Source organism: Podarcis cretensis (genome assembly GCF_951804945.1).
Source record: "Podarcis cretensis genome assembly, chromosome: 5".
In the NCBI taxonomy this organism is placed as follows: domain Eukaryota; kingdom Metazoa; phylum Chordata; class Lepidosauria; order Squamata; family Lacertidae; genus Podarcis; species Podarcis cretensis.
In genome coordinates, this window is record NC_137174.1 from 88,073,108 (window position 1) to 88,093,602 (window position 20,495).

Sequence of the window (20,495 nt, forward strand, 5' to 3'; positions counted from 1 at the left end):
CGCCTTCAAGAAGCAGGTTCTGAGAAAAAGCCATTCTCAGAGCTACGTCTGGGTGACTTGGTACCATTTAGTGTCGTGTAACTGGTGTAGCGATGTCACGCTGGCCACGTGACCCGGAAGTGTCTCCGGACAGCGCTGGCCCCTGGCCTCTTAAGTGAGATGGGCGCACAACCCCAGAGTCTGTCAAGACTGGCCCGTACGGGCAGGGGTACCTTTACCTTTAACTGGTGTAAATCTATGCAGGGGCATACCTAGAGGTTGGCTAGGTTCAGTGGCGTAGCGTGGGGGGCCACCAGGGCAGTGGCCCCAGGTGGGAAATGGTTAGCGGGTGCAAAATTTCAACACCCGGTGCTGCCTCAACACAGCTCTTCTGTTGCTTTGCTGCAGTCTCCTGGGTGACGCAGACACCGCTAGGCAGTTGAACGTACACGCATACTCCGTCTGTTTCCCTCCCACCTCTCTGTGCGGCCCCGGGTGCTTGCAATCCATGCTACGCCACTGGCCTCCACCAAGGGTACAGGCCTGGGAGCGGTTCACAAAAATTGTGCCTCTCCACTCTGGCTCAGAATGGGCTAGGAGCTATCCACCTGCTCCCAGGGCTGCTGCTCCCCTCTTCAAAGGATGGGGATGGCCCCAATGTAGCTCCTTCCCAAGACCACAAGGGAGCCTGAATACGATTCTGACTCTACTGACTCCAGCTTGCTTTATGCCAGCTTCTTGTGCCTATGGTTGTTTCCCCAGAGTGGTCTGACTTAGTCCAGGCTCCCGCATTGTGCTGAAGAGCCACGGGCAGCCTCAGCCTGGCTGATAGGCTTTGCAATGAGTAATGGAAGCCTCCAAAGTGTGATGGGAAGTTCTCTCTGGCTCATTAAGCCCTGCAACCTTGCTGAAATTGGCAGCAAGGAGAACGATTGTAAAGGTAGGAACTTCAGCTGCAAAATGTGGAGGCAGCCGAAGAATCGTCTCGGATGCTGTGCACTGCAATTACAAGGTTGCCTCCAGGCTGTCCTTGTTTTGTGGGAGGGAATTCAGGTGCAGACCAGAAATTTAGGTTGGCACAATTAAAGAACTCTTGTCGCCCTGGTACAACAAATCCACTTTTGTTGTTGTTTTTACTTGTACTTAAGAGATTGATGGGGAAATGTGGCAAAAAGTGTGGGGTGAACGGATGATTAACAGAAAGATGTATAAACAGACCATAAGCAAATTGGGATGAATGCTCCTTGTCATATAAATGCCCTGCAAACACACCAGAACTCAGTATAAGACCAGACATGGCCTAACCTCCCCATAAGCAAATCGGGATGAATGTACAATAAATAGTTTGTAGGGAAGAGCCAAAGGACTCGGGGGTTGCAGGGACGAGCCATATGAAAAACAATTTGTCAAGTGAAAATGACCATGGCATTATTCATGGGATCAGTACGGATGGTGGCAAATGTTATGCTGGGGGAATAGAGCCCACTGAGCCAGCCAGCCTTGCAAAGTGGCTCAAGGAGGGCGGCATGAGGAGGGCACGACAGCCACGTGCCCTTCGACCCCAGCTTCGCAAATCTTCTGTGGTCCTACATTTTGCTACAGCGGCAGAACGCCCATTTCTTCAAGACAAGTCAATTAATTTCCCAACCAAATCCCCTTTCAATGAATGCACTTCCCATTAACCACCTTGTCAGGTATTTGGTTAATTTGCACCACATCCCAAATAAGTTCCTCTTCTGTTAATTTACACACACACACACACACACACACACACCAAGCCCATTCCAAATCAATCCCCCCCCTTCAGGATTTTCTGCAGCCAGTTTACTGAAAGTGGTTTGATTCCTTCATCTTCTCTGAAGGACGGGAGAAGGGGAAAGAATATGCATCGCTTGGGTGAGGGGAGGTACAAAAGTTGCATCGTTTTCAGAGGAAGGGGGCTATTCCATGAGATGGCCAAGTTGTTAGGTGCCATAAGAATACAGGGAGCTGCTGTCTACTGAGTCAGCTCTGGTCTATCTAACTCAATATTGTTCACACTGAGTGGCAGAAGCTTTCCTGGGCTTTCAATAACAGACAGTCCCAATCTGATCTGAGGATGCCATGGGTCGGACCTGGGACCTTCAAACAGATGCCATATCGCTAAGCTACGGCCCTTCTCCAGAAAAACATAAATGTTTACACAATGGTTTTCTTTCTTTCATCTTGTTTATTGAGGTTCCTCAATACTGTTTACCAGAAAGGTAAGGACAAGCAACAAATAAGTTGAAATAGCAGAGTTAGTGGCAGGATTAAAGCAGACTCGTCATCCCCACACAAACAGTTTCAAATGTCTGAGGGGCTTTGATTTTGTTTCCCCTTTGGAGATACTTGAAAAGCAATGTTTTGAAGTAACAGGTGAAGGCAAGTTTTTAGCAAGTTAAAGGCACATAAGTTCATATTAAGCTGTTTTTGACGTTTGTAAAGGTTTTTCCCCGTGGCCACTGTGAGGGATTCAATGCTTAAAGGTAGCAAGGCCTTAGGCATCAAAACGCATCATGCAGACCACAAACCATCATGAGAAGAAACCTGATTCTGCTATCCATTACACTAGAACCATCTCATTTACACGGCCAGTTGGTTATGTCGAAAAGAAGTGTTGAGGTTATAGGCACTTGGGACTACGAAAGATGCTGAGGTGAGGGTAAACCTGAAATAAATGTAAAAGGTTGCTTAGATGTCATTCAAGTTGCATGATTTTAGATTTGAGAACTCTGGAGGACTGCGAGTTGACAGAACAGCTGTAATTATGAGGCACGTAGGGAGAGAGGCCTCTTAATTGGATTAAGTACCAATATCTCCATGGGATCGACAAAGATCTGCGGGTGACTTTCCTTGCTCCCTGTGCCTCTGGGTAAATCTGTGGGAAGAATGGGAATGGTCTTGTCTGCATGAAAGGACTTTACAAATTGAACAGGTAATATAAATAAATAAAAGGAGGCGAGGCGTGAGGGATACAGCCCAGCTCAAAATAACTTGGGGCCAAGCCCCCACCTCAGGACAACCCCTAGGCCCTGGCACTTCTTGTGCCTCAACAACACGAGGTTTGAGGCCATCCGCTGACATCTTTCCAGAAAGGATCCTGTGACAAACAGTCAGGTGATATACTTGTTTGTGCAAGTCAGCCCTAACATTTCTGTGTAATTTTTATTTTATTTTTCCTAAGCATCATCATTTGGCTATGATTAGGATGAATACAGTGGTGCCTCGCAAGACGAAAAGAATCCGTTCCGCGAGTCTCTTCGTCTAGCGGTTTTTTCGTCTTGCGAAGCAAGCCCATTGACGGCTTAGCGGATTAGCGCTATTAGCGGCTTTTAGCGGCTTTTAGTGGCTTTTAGCGACTTATCGCTTAACGGATAAGCAGATAAGCGGCTTAGCGGCTTAGAAAAAGGGGTGGGGGAGGGGAAAAAACCCGCAGGAACTTGCAAGACATTTTCGTCTTGCGAAGCAAGCCCATAGGAAATTTGTTTTGCGAAGCACCTCCAAAGCGGAAAACTCTGTCGTCTAGCGAGTTTTCCATCTTGCGAGGCATTTGTCTTGTGGGGCACCACTGTATTGCAAACCTGGCACTCCTATAGTAAACAAAAAACAGGTAAGGAGCTAAGGTTCTCACTGGCCAGTTTTAAACATTCATTGCTGACATTCTGTTCACTCATATTGAAAGGCAGCAGCCCTCTAGAGTAGAGTGTGTCAGCTATTGTATAGAAAGGAGCTGCATCATTTTGGTGTGTGTGTGTGTGTGTGTGTGTGTGTGTGTGTGTGTGTGTGTGTAAGAATTAAATGGAGACACTTTTTGGATCTGTCAGTGACCTCTGTAGCATTCATAGGAGCAGGGCTGTCCTGAGACTGCTGGATCATGGCTATCCTGTGCTTATCAACTCTTGGCAAGATCGCATTCACTCACCCACTCTCACAGGTGCCCCACTCAGCTGTAAGAGTCCATATTGCATCCCCCTCAATCCACAACACTCAGCGAACATCTAGGTCCACACATCCCTCCCCCCTTGTATACAGATGTTTCCAGAGCCTGGAAAGCAAACTTCAAAAAGAAATAAGTTCTGGTTCAGCTTCAACATGTCCAAAAAGGGATTCCAGTTCAGGCTCGTCCATTTACAAAATGAACTAGCTTAGTTCACAGCTCGATTGATGTTCACCCAAATGATCCTCAGCAAAAAAACCAAAACACTTTCAGCATTCAGAATATTACAAGCTACTGTGATGATGCATAAAACATACTTAAGGCGGCTGCAAAAGCATCAAAACACAAAGTAGAATGTGAATGATTTAATCAAGTCCCCACAACAATTGCGATCTTTCAACGCCCAGAGAATTTAAAGAGTAAAAAACAACAACACATGTAAGAGGATGGGCTTGAAGATGAGCTAGAAATTGTTCAAAGTTCTTAATTCATGGTTGGTTCACTCAGCAATTATGGGAGCTTGCTTTCAGGTGCAGTTCGGAGATCCTTGAACAAATTTGGTGAATCCAAACGAACTCATGCCAAACTCTGGAGGTGCCCCAGAGACACTGGATTCTGCGGTCACGTTCCCTGTTCTTTGGCCGGTTACATATGTGCATCCGCTGCCATTTGGCAGATCGGTGGAGTGACGATCAATAGGTTTCGTTTGAAAGAGATGCAGAATAAGAGAGTCCCTCTACCTTGGGCATGGCCCTAACATCTTCATGGGATCTTTGAAATGGGAACAGGAAATGAGTTCTGTGCATCATCACTCTAGAATTTCCTTTGTTGCCCTTCCTGGGCTCTCTGTAGCACTACACCTCATCCTGGCTCTGACCAGCTCCTGCCGCTTGCCCCACCCTGAGCTGTTTACCAGTAAAACACAGCCCTATTAGCTCATGCCCTGCATCTTGAGGATGGCGAACCACCTTTCTTCCCAGTGACAGAGAATCACTGAAAATGACAGAAAAGGTAGGGGTTTTGTATCTCTCTCTGCTGATGTTTATTATGCACAAAACTTATTTCATAATGCACTCTCCACTCCACAGAAAGCTCTGCAGATAAGGACACTGGAAGCTGCCTTCTACTGAGCCAGGTCATCGGTTGCATGTAGCTCCATATAGTCTACACTGACTGGCAGCAGCTCTCCAGGGTTCCAGACTAGAAACATTCCCAACCCCACCTGGAGATAAAGGGGGTTGAATTTGGGACCTTCTACATGCAAAGCAGATGGTCTACCAGGGAGCTCCTTTAACCTGAATATATTTCCCCTTCTATTGTGGCTTTAGGTGACGGCTAGGTCCAGTCGGCGGCGTCATGTCTGTCTGACACTGGACTCTGCCCACACTCGAGACCCTCCCTCCTTCAGCCCCGACAGCCTTTTCTTCCTGTGTGTCTTGATGCCGAAGAGCCTGTAAGCCGCCTTCCGATATTTCTTGGACATGATGTTGTACAGGATTGGGTTGATGGCGGCACTTAGGTAGAAAAGGACAAAAGACACCAAGTTGCAATATTGGCTGATGACGGCTATTTCCAAGGATCCGTCCTCAAAGGATTTGGAAAACAGGTAACGTCCGAGGTGGAAAGGCAACCAACAAAGGATGAAAGCAAAGACCACCACCGCTAAAAGAGGAGGAAGAAGAAAAAGAGAGAAGATGTTAGGGAGAAATGGAGATACCATATTATTCGCTACCCATTCTCCTTTCACCCTGCTGATTTACAGAGGTGGCGTAGAAGAAGAAAAAGAGTTTGGATTTGATATCCCGCTTTATCACTACCCTAAGGAGTCTCAAAAAAGGAATGTGGGTGGTGCTGTGGGTTAAACCACAGAGCCTAGGACTTGCTGATCAGAAGGTCAGCGGTTTGAATCCCCGTGATTCTAGGAGCCTAGGACTTGCTGATCAGAAGGTCAGCGGTTTGAATCCCCGTGATGGGGTGAGCTCCCGTTGCTCGGTCCCTGCTCCTGCCAACCTATCAGTTCGAAAGCACGTCAAAGTGCAAGTAGATAAATAGGTACCACTTCAGTGGGAAGGTAAACAGTGCTGCTCTGGTCCGCCAGAAGCGGCTTAGTCATGCTGGCCACATGACCCAGAAGCTGTACGCCGGCTCCCTCGGCCAATAAAGTGAGATGAGCGCCGCAACCCCAGAGTCAGTCACAACTGGACCTAATGGTCAGGGGTCCTTTTACCTAAGGAGTCTCAAAGTGGCTATCAATCTCCTTTCCCTCCCTCCCTCCCTCCCAACAAACACTGTGAGGCTGAGAGACTTCAGAGAAGTGTGACTAGCCCAAGGTCACCCAGCAGTTGCATGTGGAGGAGCAGGGAAGCGAACCCGGTTCACCAGATTACGAGTCCATTGCTCCTAACCACTATACCACTCTGGCTTCACTGGCATAAGATAATAGTGAAAGGCCCAGCTAGAAATCTGGTGCTGGAAAGCTGGTGTTGGAAATCTGCTGGAAAGCAGGAAGAGGAGGTGTGGTTTGCCTTAGAAAAGCAGCAGCTGGGAGGGGCTGCTTGACCCTTCCACACTTTCGTGGGCATCCATCTTCGCCTGCTACTTTTCCCTGCAACACCACAAATACCCTTCTACAGAACTGCACCCAAGGGGGCAAGACCCAAAACAGCAGGCTCCCCCACCCTGGAGCGTAATTCAACACGAATTCTCTCTCTACCAGCAGATAAAAAATATTCAGTACTTGCTCCACACAGTGGTGGAGGAGCCTAGCTTAAAACAACAGCTACAACAGGCCAACAAAATAAAACTCAAAAAGCAAGTAGCGACCCTAAAGATGTGGCCATACCACTTTTACTACTGCTCATAATACAGGCAATGGCAGATTTGTGCGGGGGTTACGTTCCTGGCCCAGTGAGCATCGGCTAAGTGCGCATAAGTTTGCTCCACCCCATTTTGCACCAGAAAAGGGGGCGGGGCAGGAGGAGGACGCCTTGCATAAAATGCACCCCCTCCAATTTTGCCTTTTTTTTTGCTGTCCTAAGAAAAAGACCCCAAACATGTAAAGTTATTATTAATGGATTTTATGTGCCGTAATGGTGCCCAAGAGATTGATATTGAGGAATTGGAAAAATAAAGGTATGATATCAATGGACTGATGATATATGACATCCCTTGTAATTTATGAATGGACTGCTTACAGGTGCAGAGTCTGTATGGATAAATACGATAACATTCGGAATGAATGAGTTTATACAAAATGTGGTAGGCTATTAACGTTTACATAAGCACTAGGACAATAATACTATGCCAATTTATACAAAAATGTATGGGATTCTCGTATATTGCCTCTCTCTCTTTTTCTTTCCCCCCTCTTTTACATGTACCTTTGTTGTTGTTCTTCTACCTCTCTCTTTTCCTTCTTTCCCCCCCTGTATCACTTTATTTCTTTTATTTTACTTGAAATCACTTTAATAAAAATATAAATATTAAAAAACCCAGAAAAACACAATAGTAACAATAAGTTATTATTAATTGCGATAAATACTGTACTGTATATTTTTTAATCATCAACTGGAGGGGGTTGAAAATGATGAGAGCAGAACAGGAGTGAAGGGGGAAAGTTTATTGCATGCACACCCTGCCCTGCTGAGAAAAATCCCTCAGTAAGCTGAAGTGAAGCTTTAGAAGGGAATCTCTCCTTAGCACCCATGAAGGATTTCCTCTCAACCAAAGTGCTGGCGTCTGCAGTGGGAGTTTCCTCACGACCACAGCAGGAGAGGAAAGGGTTAACCCCCCCACTCTTTCGCCACACCTGCTCTACCTTGATCCCTGATCCTCCTCCCACAGCTGTTTTTTGCAATCTGCAGCTCAGTTCTTCTGCTTGCTAGATGCAAAGATGCACTTAACATCACAGGGAGTTCGGCTCTCAGGGCTCACGTGAAAGCTGTGCAACGTTTTTCAGAATGAAATCCTGTATCAAGGAGCTTTGTGCTGGAAAAACTTTGCCCCATCTCCGTTTTGAAGATTTTCTTGCGCCAAAAGGCCCTTTTGTTTGAATGTGTTTGACCTTCTCTTTATGATGTTGTTCCGTGTTTCTGTATTTTCCTTGCGTCTTATATTTGCTTTACATAACTTAGATGGCATCCATATGACTTAGTAAGGGACACGGGTGGCGCTGTGGGTTAAACCTCAGCGCCTAGGGCTTGCCGATCAGAAGGTTGGCGGTTTGAATCCTTGTGACGGGGTGAGCTCCCGTTGCTCGGTCCCAGCTCCTGCCAACCTAGCAGTTCAAAAGCACATCAAAGTGCAAGTAGATAAGTAGGTACCGTTCCAGCGGGAAGGTAAACGGCATTTCCATGCGCTGCTCTGGTTCGCCAGAAGTGGCTTAGTCATGCTGGCCACATGACCCGGAAGTTGTATGCCGGCTCCCTTGGCCAGTAAAACGAGATGAGCGCTGCAACCCCAGAGTCATCCACGACTGGTCCTAATGGTCAGGGGTCCCTTTACCTTTACATGACTTAGTAGTATAGAAATAAACCCTATCCGGGGGTGAGGAAGCTGTGGCGGTCCAGATTTTGGGACTGCAGTTACGGGCTCCCCTGGCTAGGGGTGGGTGGCTGTTCTAGTCCCACAACATCTGAGGAGCCATAGGTTCCCTGCCATAAAACAAGGTTTGGGCTGCAATCCGATGCACACTTCCCCACAAATAAGACCCACAAAACACAGCCAGACGAATGCCTGAGTCCATCCACATGCTGTTAATTGGAGCCAAAGTTCATGGAGACTTGGATTAGGCAATGTTACCTAAATTGCATGCGAAATATTCTGCCGTATATTCATTTCTCTCTTCAATGTTCAATTTTTTATAGCTAAGAAATGACTAGGAACAGCACTAAGCCTTGGACAGTGGGATTGTTGTCGCTAGAGAAATGGGTTCTGTCCAGATTTTCTTTCATAGCTGTCAACGTTTCCCGTTTTTTAAGGGAAATTCCCTTATTCCGAATAGGATTCCTCACAAGAAAAGGGAAAAGTTGACAGCTATGTTTTCTTTTAAGCCCCAGAGTCAAAACATAACACACAAACCTCTCCTCCAACAAATGTATTTACTATATTTTTCCGTGTATAACACGATGCCCCCTATTCTGGGAGACTCAAAATTAAGAAAATGGGGGGAGATTGTCCCTGTGTATGACTACCCCCTCCCTTTTTAACATTAGTTTTTTTAAAAAGCTAGTTTTATACACAGAAAAGTGCGGTAATCTCCTTGCAATCCTGAAGACCCCTCTGCCCAGTTCTTATGATGACAAATCATACAGTTTTTCCACAGTGCAAACCTCTGCATGTCTACTCAGAGGTAAATCCCTTGCAGGTCAGTGGGGCTTACTCACAGTTCCAGAGAAATGTGTCTAGGGTTACAGCCCTAATTGCCCAGATTTAATTTAACAGAACAAACATACGCCACTCTGTAGTAATTTATGGCAAGTAGCAGACATTAATAAAAATGAAATTATAAAAGAAATCTTCCTTTGCATCGCCAGTGTCAGTTTAATTTCCTCTACGCAGAATCAAATGACTCTGCCAAGTGTGCAGGCATGACTGCAGTGATTATTCGGCTTTTTTCTAGACTGCCAGCCTCTAACACTTCCCTGGGAGTAAAGCCTCAATGAACTCAATGGTGTTCGAAACTCCCATTGTTCTAGGCGCATTTTGCGACAGGGGATTTCATCAGTTTCTGAGCTCTGGGCACGGTACCTAAGATTTCAGATTGAAACTGCAGAGTGGAAGGAAAGGAGGACCCAATTTCCAGCTACTCTCTGAAGACTGGAGAAGAGACCCTCTTAAGAATATTAGCGGGGGGCAGGGGACGGAGTAGACCAGGTGAAAAATGAACGTAATATTTTACCTGCAGTTCATTCATTCTCAGCTTTGCATTCTTGTTATAAAAAAAAAAAAGTGCGCCCAGACATTCCATTGTTGCGCCCATAATCTAGGTTTAAGGTGCCATTCAGCTCCTAGCTTTCATATCTCAGTTTCTAACACCGGTTAGATCTGATTAGATATGCCTAGGATTACGCAGTTTAAAAACAACAGTTTGTGGAATGAATTCTGTAATGACAGTTGCCTGAGGTGACCGAATTCGGCAAGGGCCATGTATATTTAGCACTTTTAATAGTAACTTTACACGTTTGGGGTGTTTTTGTTTAGAACAGAAAAAAAGGAGGCAATATTGGAGAGGGTGCATTTTATTACGAGAAGTCCCACACAAATATATCCCTAACATAAACACTTATTGATAAAGTTTGGTATAAGTAGTTTCTGTGTTGGTTACGGGTGCCTGGATCCAGAGTTCTTTGTATTACGTTTATTTAAAATATTTATATGTGGCCTTTCAGGGGATCTCTGTGTGCATTCATTAGTGAATTTCTATGCATAAGTGCATCAGGCATGTGAAGCTGAGTCAGATCTCTCTGTCCTCATAACTGTTCTGTCCTCAGCTGTTCAAGTAGAAATCCACTACAAACCGAGTTAATGGTTTAACAGACTCGGTTCTTGATGAAGCCTGGGAGTCTGTAGAAATAGACTTTGCCAGCTAGGACCCAACTCCGAGACAGCTCTCCCTAGGAGCTGGCCTCCAGGGTCATGAAGTTTCGCATAAAGGGGCCACATGCCGGGCATTTAATTGATAATGCATGCATTACAATAACCTAAGAGAGCAGAAGGACACAGGAAGAGCCTTCTGGACCAGGGTTCATATTCCCACTTAGCCATGAAATGCAATAAGTGACCTTGGACCAGTCACTGCTTCTCTACCTAACCTACCTCACAGGGTTGTTGTGGGGGGAAACCATGAACACCACCTTGAGCTCCTTGGAGAAAATTGGGATATGAATGCAGTAACTAAAAAATAAAATGTGTAGTCGACTTAACCAGCCAAAGCTGATGATAGGTGACTGGTGACTGGGAGTGGCCGCCAAGACCATAGACCACCAGTCCTGAAAGACCTACATTGGCTCCCAGTACGTTTCCGAGCACAATTCAAAGTGTTGGTGCTGATCTTTAAAGCCCTAAATGGCCTCGGCCCAGTATACCTGAAGGAGCGTCTCCACCCCCTCGTTCTGCTCAGACACTGAGGTCCAGCTCCAAGTGCCTTCTGGCGGTTCCCTCCCTGAGAGAAGTGAGGTTGCAGGAAACAAGGCACAGGGCCTTCTCGGTAGTGGCACCTGTAGAACACCCTCCCATCAGATGTCAAGGAAATAAACAACTGAAGGCAGTCCTGTTTAGGGAAGTTTGTAATGTTTGATGTTTTATCGTGTTTTTAATATTCTGGGGAAGCCCAGCCAGCTGGGCGGGGTATAAATGTTGTTGTTGTTGTTGTCAGTCCTTGCCACAGAGGCCACCTGGGCCTCCAATGATAAAAATGGTTCCGAGAATAACCCTGAACACCAAGGTGAAGTAAAAACTACAAATAAGAACTGTCCAGTGGTTAACTTCGGAAGGAAGGAAGGAAGGAAGGAAGGAAGGAAGGAAGGAAGGAAGGAAAGATTTTCAGGAAAGGAAGTTGTATGGACCTTCTTACTTGGTCCCAAGAGGTCCCATCAGTATTGGCACTCTGCCGTCTCCTGAAGATACATTGATCCCACTGAATACCAGTTGCGGGAGAAGCATAGCATGGACGGGCCATTGCCAGTGTTGCGACAGAGGAGGAATCTCTAATCTGTTGGAGCAGTATGTGCCTGCAGTGTAAGCTTGCGCCTGTCCTGGCACGTGATCCGAGGGAGGCTCAGCTCACACAATGACAGGCTCACGGCACCCAGAGAACGCCACAACTGATCAGGGATGCACACCCAGGTCTTCACTAGCAAAGTAGACGTTGGTGCTGCAGCCCAGTGCTTGGGCATCTGCTTTGCAATGGAAGGTCCAAGGTTCAAGACCCAGCATCTCCAGGTAGAGATGGGAGGGACTTCCTGTCTAAACCCTCAGAGAGCTGGTGTCAGTCAGTGTAGACGGCCCAATGGTCTGACTTGGTATATTGTAGCTTCCTTTGTTCTTCAAGTCCAACCATCTAGCCAGTGCAACTGAGGTGCCCAGCATGGTATCCTCCAGATATTGTTGGACTACAACTCCCATCTTCTCTCGCCGTTGGCCATGGCTGCTGGGGCTGCTGGGAGTTGGAGTCCAGCAAATATCTGGATTCCACACTGGCTACTTCTGCTTGCTTTACATGCTGTGGGATGCCATGCGCTTTGAATTTCACCACAACGCCACTGGTATTGCCCACATGTGCCGCTTTTGGACTTCCCTGAAGCATCCAGTTGTGAAACTGATAGACCTTTGATCAGAATCCAGCAGGGATCCTTTCACATACTTATTATGCCTGGGAGTAGTGAGAGAAATATACACTGCAGAGGCTCAGAGGCTATTATCATAATTAATAATAGCGTTTTCATACACTCAGGAGCTTCAGTCCTAGTTTTGCTCCTCCATTTGAGTACAAATTGACGTACAGGAGGAGCTGATCCATGCATTCTATGCCATTTGCACCGAGCCTACAAGCACACACCTGAACATGTGTGCACATGGGGGCTCCTGCATGTGCAATCTGTAAGGCTCCATTTTCCAAAGGACCAGACCATGCACACAGGAGCCTATGTGTGCTCAGTTATGCATGTGCTGGTTCTGTGCAAACTCTACCCCTTGAATGCATGGAAGGGGTGCCAAAGATGTCTTCCCAATCTGCTCTTTTACATGTGTTCATGCGACCCAGAGCAGGGCTTTTAGTGTTGCTGCCCCTGTTCCGCAGACCCTAGTTCCTTTTGCAATACGACAGATGCCTGCTATTTGCACTTTCCAGAAACCATTGAAGATGTTTTTTGTTCTGACAAGCCTGCCCAGCTGGATGAGTGAGTCTCTGCCATGGGTGTCTAATGGATTTTTCATTAAAAAAACAAAAATCTGCCGCTATTTTCTACATTGTCTTAAAGTGTTTTAGCTGCTTTAGCTGCATTCTAAACATTGCCTCGAGATGCGTGTGGAAGGCAATTAAAATATAAACACAATAATTCCAACTAAGTCATACTCAGAGTAGACGGAAGCTACTTTCGCACCATCTGTTCAAAGTGCTATGATACCACTTTAAAAAGTCATGGCTATCCCACAAAGAATTCTGGGAACTGTAGTTTGCTAAGGGTGCTGATAGTTGTTAGGAGACCCCCCTATTCCCCCTGCAGAGCTACACTTCCCAAAGTTCCCTGGGAAGAGGGATTGATTGTTAAACCACTCTGGGAATTGTAGCTCTGGGAGGGAAACAGGGGTCTCCAGCAACTCTCAGCACCCTGAACAAACTATATCCCCCCACCCCAAAAAACCCTTTGACTGTGTAAAGTGGGATCACAGTGCTTTAAATGCGCAGCATGAATGTGGCCCCAGTGAAATCAATGGACTTAAGTTACCATGAGTGTGACTGACACTCGATATCACCCCTTATAGCTGGTCCAAAATTTCACATCTTGGGTCTACAGTAGCAGGGTTTCCCAAACTTGGGCCTCCAGCTAGGACTACAACTCCCATCATCCCTAGCTAGCAGGACCAGGAGTGATGGGAATCGTAGTCCTAGCTGGAGACCCAAATTTGGCAAACTCTGGTCTACAGGGACACACCATGTCAGAAACGGCACCAAGATACCCTTACCTAGCATTTTCACCGTCTGACGGTTGTATTTGTCCCGGATGGATGTCTTGGGCCCGATGTTCTTCTTCTTCCTCCTCCAGAGTTTCCTCACGATGAGGCTGTAGAGGACGGTCAGGCAGAACACGGGCAGGAAGAAGAAGACACTCGAGGTCCACACCATGATGGTCAGCAGCCCTGACTGGATGGCGTACTCCGTGGCCCGGCACTCGTTGGTGTCTGACGGGTTGGTCCCGTTCTCGTGCTCGACCCCGACCAAGACGAAGATGGGCCCGGCGCTGGCGAAGGATACGGCCCACAGCACCAGGATGACCAGCTTGACTTTGCCCTTGGTGACGACCACCTTGGCCCAGAGCGGGAAGCAGACAGCCAAATACCTCTCCACGCTCAGAGCCGTGATGTTGAGGATGGTGGAGTAAGTGCAGCTCTCGCTGACAAACTGGAAGAGCTTGCACAGGAGGTCGCCGAGGTTCCAGGGCCGGTACTGCCAGAGGCGGAAGAGGTCCAGGGGCATGCAGAGAAAGATCAGGAGGTCTGAGAAAGCCATGCTCGACAGGTACAGGTTGGTGGTGGTCCGCATGTCCCGGAACCTCGAGACCACAAGCATTGTCATCACGTTGCCCAGGATCCCAACCACAAACAGGAGCACGCAGGTGACGGTGACGCCGGTGAGGAGAGGCGCGGGGAAGAGGTGCAGAGGGTACTCGGGCAACGTGTTGTTGTCGCCGACGTAATCCATCGCAACCTGCAGGCTGCTCTCGTTGTACATCCCCAGGGGCTTTTGCCGGGGCACGGGCTGGGCTGGGGCGGTGTGAAAAGGCTACGTCAGCTACTGCTCATGCCCGAAGCGAGACAAGGCAATCGTGGTGGCGGCAACGACAAATGGTGTGGGAGGTGCTGTATGGAAACAAACCAATAAGCTGGTTAGGAGGATGCCTGGATCTAAGGCATGGGTAGGCAAACTAAGGCCCGGGGGCCGGATCCGGCCCAAGTGCCTTCTAAATCCGGCCCGCGGACGGTCCAGGAATCAGCGGAGCCAATGTGGTATAGTGTAGTGGTTAAGAGCAGTGGACTCGAAATCTGGTGAACTGGGTTCGATTCCCTGCTCCTCCACATGCAGCTGCTGGGTGACCTTGGGCCAGTCACACTTCTCTGAAGTCTCTCAGCCCCACTCACCTCACAGAGTGTTTGTTGTGGGGGAGGAAGGGAAAGGAGAATGTTAGCCGCTTTGAGACTCCTTTGGATACTGATAAAGCGGGATATCAATTCCAAACTTCTTCATCAGCGTGTTTTTACATGAGTAGAATGTGTCCTTTTATTTAAAATGCATCTTCGAGCAGAGGCTGGACAGCCGTCCATCGGTGATGCTCTAAGCTCTGGTTTCCCTACACTTAACAGAGCGTTAGACTAGATGACCGACAAAGACCTCTATTACAACCCAAACGAGATGAGCAAGGTGTGCAGGGGTATGGGAGTCAGAAGAGAGCCTGAATCTGAGATAAAAGCTACATTTCAAATTTCAGGTGCCTTTCCATTGAGGCCACACAACTGATAAGCTAACTCATGTGGAATAGCAGTTGTCCCTGATTCCTGATGGGTAGACAAAGTCAGAATTAATTATAATCACATGTGCCTTAATTCACTTGATTGCTCTACACCTGGCGATGGCTATTGTGTGAAAGTGAGAATGGACTCCTTTGGAAAGCATTGATGGTCATAATAAGGACAAGAAAGGATGAGCACGACCTTTCTGCCTGAGGTGGTCCATTCACATGCAAAAGCCATCACGGGATGGATGCTGCAGTAATCAAGCGATAAGTGTACACCTTGTTTCTATGCCTTTATCTAAATGCAGTGGACGCTCGGGTTGCGAACATGATCTGTGCGGGAGGCACGTTTGCAACCCGCAGCGTTCGCAACCTGCAGCGCCGCATCTGCAGACACATGGCTTGCGATTTGGTGCTTCTGCGCATGTGCAAAGCACGATTTAGTCTTCTGCGCATGTGCAACCACCGGAACCAAAAAAACACAACCTGAAGCATCTGTAACCCAAGGTATGACTGTATGTAGAAACTGCACTTTCATAAAAACAAGAACAACAAGGTGCGTGTGTGAACTGGGCTGCAAAATCGAAGCTCTGGGGAAACCGAAGTTCATCTTTTTCCCAGCAGGCAATGTCATCCATCCATTTAGGGAATCTCTGTCTCTTTTAGAGTACAGGCTACAGAAGTTTTAGACTAATGGTCTTTTGATAGCAGCATGTATTAGTTGACTTCGAAATGCGGTCAGCTAGCCCAGCTGCATTTAGAGACCCTCCAGCTCATTCTGCTGAGTGGGGTCCCTGGCAAGGCAACTGCCCCAAAGTCCTGTTTTGATGGGACCATCCACCAATACAACCCAGAGCACAGCTCTGGCATTCAAGCCTCACTACCTGCTGCAGGAGAAGGCAAGCCACTGCCACCAGAAGAAATCTAATTGCCAGTTTTCCATGGACGTTCAAGAGCCAGTGTGTGTAGTGGCTAGAGCACTGGGTCAAAAGCACAGATACGAGAGAGTTCAAATCCCTGGCTGGCTTCGGTTGCATCGTTCTTCTCTCTCGCCCTATCCTACCCTTGTTGCAGAGTTTACCCCTGTTGTCTGCCAACCTGGTTTCCTTGAAGGAAGAAAGGCAGGGTGTAAACCATGCAAGGCGCAAGTCATGCACCAAAAAGCCATGACTCTGCCACTCTTTTGCCACCTGGGCACAGTGGGGCCACATGTACAAAACCATTTGAGCAACAGGTACAGTTAGATGTCCTGTAAAGAAGCATAGTCGGAAGGGATCCTTATTCTAGCCCAACGCGGGAATCAAGTGGCTTAAAAACCCCATGGCAACTTCTAAGCATGCGTTGATGTGGGGAATCACAGGACAACCTTTTTGCCACTTTTTAAGCCTCCAGCCCAGCCAAATCAGCAGCGCCAGTTAAGAAGCAGTAGGCAAATCGATCCTTTCAGGATGTCTACTCCCCCTCCGAGCAACAGCCTCCCAATGGGCAATGGCTTGGGAATCCCAAAGCTGAAGGAGGTTGCTCCCCAGCGCAGCAGGTGCACCTCATTTTGAAGCAAGGTAATGCACCCTTATCATCAGACACTGCGAGACCATTCGAAATAGTAGCGCACATTACCGGCTAAAGAATGCCCCCTCCTCACCATGAATCCTAGCGTGCAAGTTACCGAAATGACCACTAGCCTGAATATTTTTGTTAAGGAAGGAAGCTCCCTCCCCCTTTTAACCGCTCTAGCTCTCATATTAGGAACACACAGAGTCAGCCCATTTGGTCTCCCTAGGCCAGTGCTGGCTACACTGACCGGCAGCAGTCCTCTACGCAAACCCCCCCCCCCCTACCTGGAGATGTCAGGACTCGAACTCGGGACCGTCTTCTGCATGCAAACCCCTGAACTACGCAGCCCCTTCCTTCTTTATCCCAGCCGCTTCTTCCGACGTGCTCCTTGCACCTCCCTGCAGAAAAACCCTTGGGCAGGCGAGTCTCCCTCTGAGCATGTGCAGAGCGCCTCCAAGCTGGGGAAGAAGGGTCGGGTTTGCAAGACAGGCGAGGTCCAGGGAGCTCCCGGCGGCAGGATCGAGGGCGGAATGGCCTCCTGTTGCCCAGCCTCCGAGCGGCGAGGAGCAAGGGCGCCCGGCGCGCCCTCGACGCGTCTCCACTCCGAGGAGAAGCCGCGCGAAGCGATCCCCTCTCCGCCCTCGCCGGAGCCAGCGACTCTGCCCGTCAACCCCCTCCTGCCCCGGCGAAAGGATCTCCGGATCTCCGGATCCCCGGCCTCCGCCCCGACGGCTCTGGCGAAGGAAGCGGTGGGTGCCGCGTGCTGCGCGCCGAGACGACGAGCCGGTAGGGGAATGAGGCGCGGAAAGAGATGAATGAATGGATGAGGGAAAGGGGGCGTGGGGTATTGGCGGAGAAGCGCGTTCACACGTCACGCGGAACACGCCGCCGCCGTGTCGGGGCGAGAGGTGGGCGCGCGCTCTCGGGCATTCGCGCGGGGCGAGCGTTTGTTTGTGGACGCGCGTCGCCGCTGCCGTCGAACGTAACGTGTGAACGGCGGTTCTGGTCCGAAAGGGGGCGTGTGTGCTCTGAATGTGCCCTGTCGTCCGTCCGTGTTCTGAGTGTTCGCCAATGTTCGTTCATTCATTTATTCTGTTTCCGCTCTGTCTTTACTCCAGAGGAGCCAATGCGGGTAGCAAAAGTAGATTGGAGAAAGAGGGTGGGAGGTGTTAGACAAACCGACACCAGACTGGCCATCGTGGGAACAGGATGCAGGGCTAGCTGGGTCTTTTGGTCTGATCCATCTTCGGTTGTAACCCAGGGACAGAGAGATAAAGGTAAAGGTAAAGGTACCCCTGCCCGTATGGGCCAGTCTTGACAGACTCTGGGGTTGTGCGCCCATCTCACTTAAGAGGCCAGCGCTGTCCGGAGACACTTCCGGGTCACGTGGCCAGCGTGACATCGCTGCTCTGGCGAGCCAGAGCCGCACACGGAAACGCCGTTTACCTTCCCGCTGGTAAGCGGTCCCTATTTATCTACTTGCACCCGGAGGTGCTTTCGAACTGCTAGGTTGGCAGGCGCTGGGACCGAGCAGCGGGAGCGCACCCCGCCGCAGGGATTCGAACCGCCGACCTTTCGATCAGCAAGCCCTAGGCGCTGAGGCTTTAACCCACAGCGCCACCTGCGTCCCATGCAGAGAGATAGCATTCAATAAAACGCAGTGCGCATCAAAACTAGCATTTAAAAAAGCACTCGCACACAACGCAACGCAGTTAAAAGAGCAGCCCTGAGCCCTTTCTGAAAGAGAATGGTTTGTGTGATAACGTGCATAAGAAGAAATAAATCCTCTGCGCCAAAACCGACGAGAGTTGTTGTGTGTGCCAATGAGAAAGGAAAGTATAAGTGTTTGTATCAAGTGCTAAACAATATTTGTGACTCGAAAAAGACAGGGTCACTAATGGAGATGTTGTCAAGAGCAGAGAAGTTGCCATTTGGCAACTGCGTGCTGTAGGAATTTCGAAACAGAAAAGAGGGGAGTGTTGGGGGGAAAGACTGAGTACCAGGAGACAGAGAAATTCGCAGAAGCGGCTTCCGACGGCACAGGGTGAGACACAGCACTGCTATTTTACGTCATTCGTGGACTCATGTACTTGTGAATTACTAAAGCAGCAGGGAATGGGATGATTCCAGGGCTGCCTCTTAAAAAATGTGCGCCCACAATTAGCACCCGCCCTCTTTTGTTTCATGCCTATACAGTGGTACCTCAGGTTAAGTACCGGTACTTAATTCATTCCGGAGGTCCGTTCTTAACCTGAAACTATTCTTAACCTGAAGCACCACTTTAGCTAATGGGGCCTCCCGCTGCCGCCGCGCCGCCAGAGCACAATTTCTGTTCTCACCCTGAAGCAAAGTTCTTAACCTGAGGTACAATTTCTGGGTTAGCGGAGTCTGTAACCTGAAGCGTCTGTAACCTGAAGCGTCTGTAACCCGAGGTACCACTGTAACTGCATTTTAACCTAGACTAGGACCATCTTTTTGGCTTGCAACACCAGCACCACTAAGCAGAATGAGCGAAGGACCTTTTTCCTGATTTCCATGTAACCCAAGGTACCACTGTACCAACTTCGCCTGGTCAGCCAGCTGTGGCAGAGAAGTCACCCATGCTCTGATAACCATAAAGCTGGATTACTGTAATCCATTACACATGGGGCTGCCCCCTCCCATGCCTGCGCTGTTAAGATCTTCAAACGAGAGGTATTTCTCCAGGTACCACCAGTTGCTGAAGCACATTGTGTTGGTACAAAGGAGGAGGAGCCATAGCTCTAAATTGCCCTTCCCAGGGAGGCTTGACTCCTGTTGAAGCTACATTTATTTTATTTTTTTGCACCTGGGTAAGACAATTTTCTCTGCAGAAAGCAGAGACATCACCTTGCCAACAAAGGTCCGTATAGTTAAAGCTATGGTTTTCCCAGTAGTGATGTATGGAAGTGAGAGCTGGACCTTAAAAAAAGGCTGATCGCCGAAGAATTGATGCTTTTGAATTATGGTGCTGGGGGAGACTCTTGAGAGTCCCATGGACTGCAAGAAGATCAAACCTCTCCATTCTGAAGGAAATAAGCCCTGAGTGCTCACTGGAAGGACAGATCCTGAAGCTGAGACTCCAATATTTTGGCCACCTCATGAGAAGACAGGACTCCCTGGAAAAGACCCTGATGTTGGGAAAGATGGAGGGCACAAGGAGAAGGGGACGACAGAGGACGAGATGGTTGGACAGTGTTCTCGAAGCTACCAACATGAGTTTGACCAAACTGCAGGAGGCAGTAGAAGACAGAGGTGCCTGGTGTGCTCTGGTCCATGGGGTCATGAAGAGTCGGACACAACTAAACAACTAAACAACAGCAAGACAATTTTTCAGTTATCTATATCTATATCTATCTATCTATCTATCTATCTATCTATCTATCTATCATCTATCTATCTATCTATCATCTATCATCTATCTATCTATCTATCTATCTATCTATCTATCTATCTATCTATCATCTATCATCTATCATTTACCATCTATATCTGTATCCTTGTACATCATCCTGGAAATCATCAGATCTGGGGAAGCACTGTAGCTCTGTGGTGGTGGATCTGCTTGGCATGCAGGTTCGATTCCTGGCATCTCCAATGAAGAATCCTTGTCTGAAATCTCGGAGAGCCACTGCCAGTCAGTGTAGGCTATACTGAGCTAGATGGACCAGCGGTCTGACCCAGCCTATGTTCTGTGTTCAAAAACAACAGAATTATAGAAGGGGCCGCAAGAATCATCTCATCCTACTGCCTGCATT

The 20,495-nt window shown here is 48.3% G+C and overlaps 1 protein-coding gene across 1 annotated transcript; it reads right to left on the reverse strand.

Moving 5' to 3' along the window:
- Window positions 1–4,287: 4,287 nt before the first annotated feature.
- Window positions 4,288–14,387, reverse strand: GHSR (growth hormone secretagogue receptor; the record flags this gene model as incomplete). Its single annotated transcript, XM_079978569.1, has 2 exons — window positions 4,288–5,599; window positions 13,622–14,387. 2 exons carry the CDS (start codon window positions 14,385–14,387, stop codon window positions 5,292–5,294), a joined length of 1,074 nt encoding a protein of 357 aa, XP_079834695.1. The 3' UTR covers window positions 4,288–5,291.
- Between the last annotated feature and the right edge of the window lie 6,108 nt (window positions 14,388–20,495).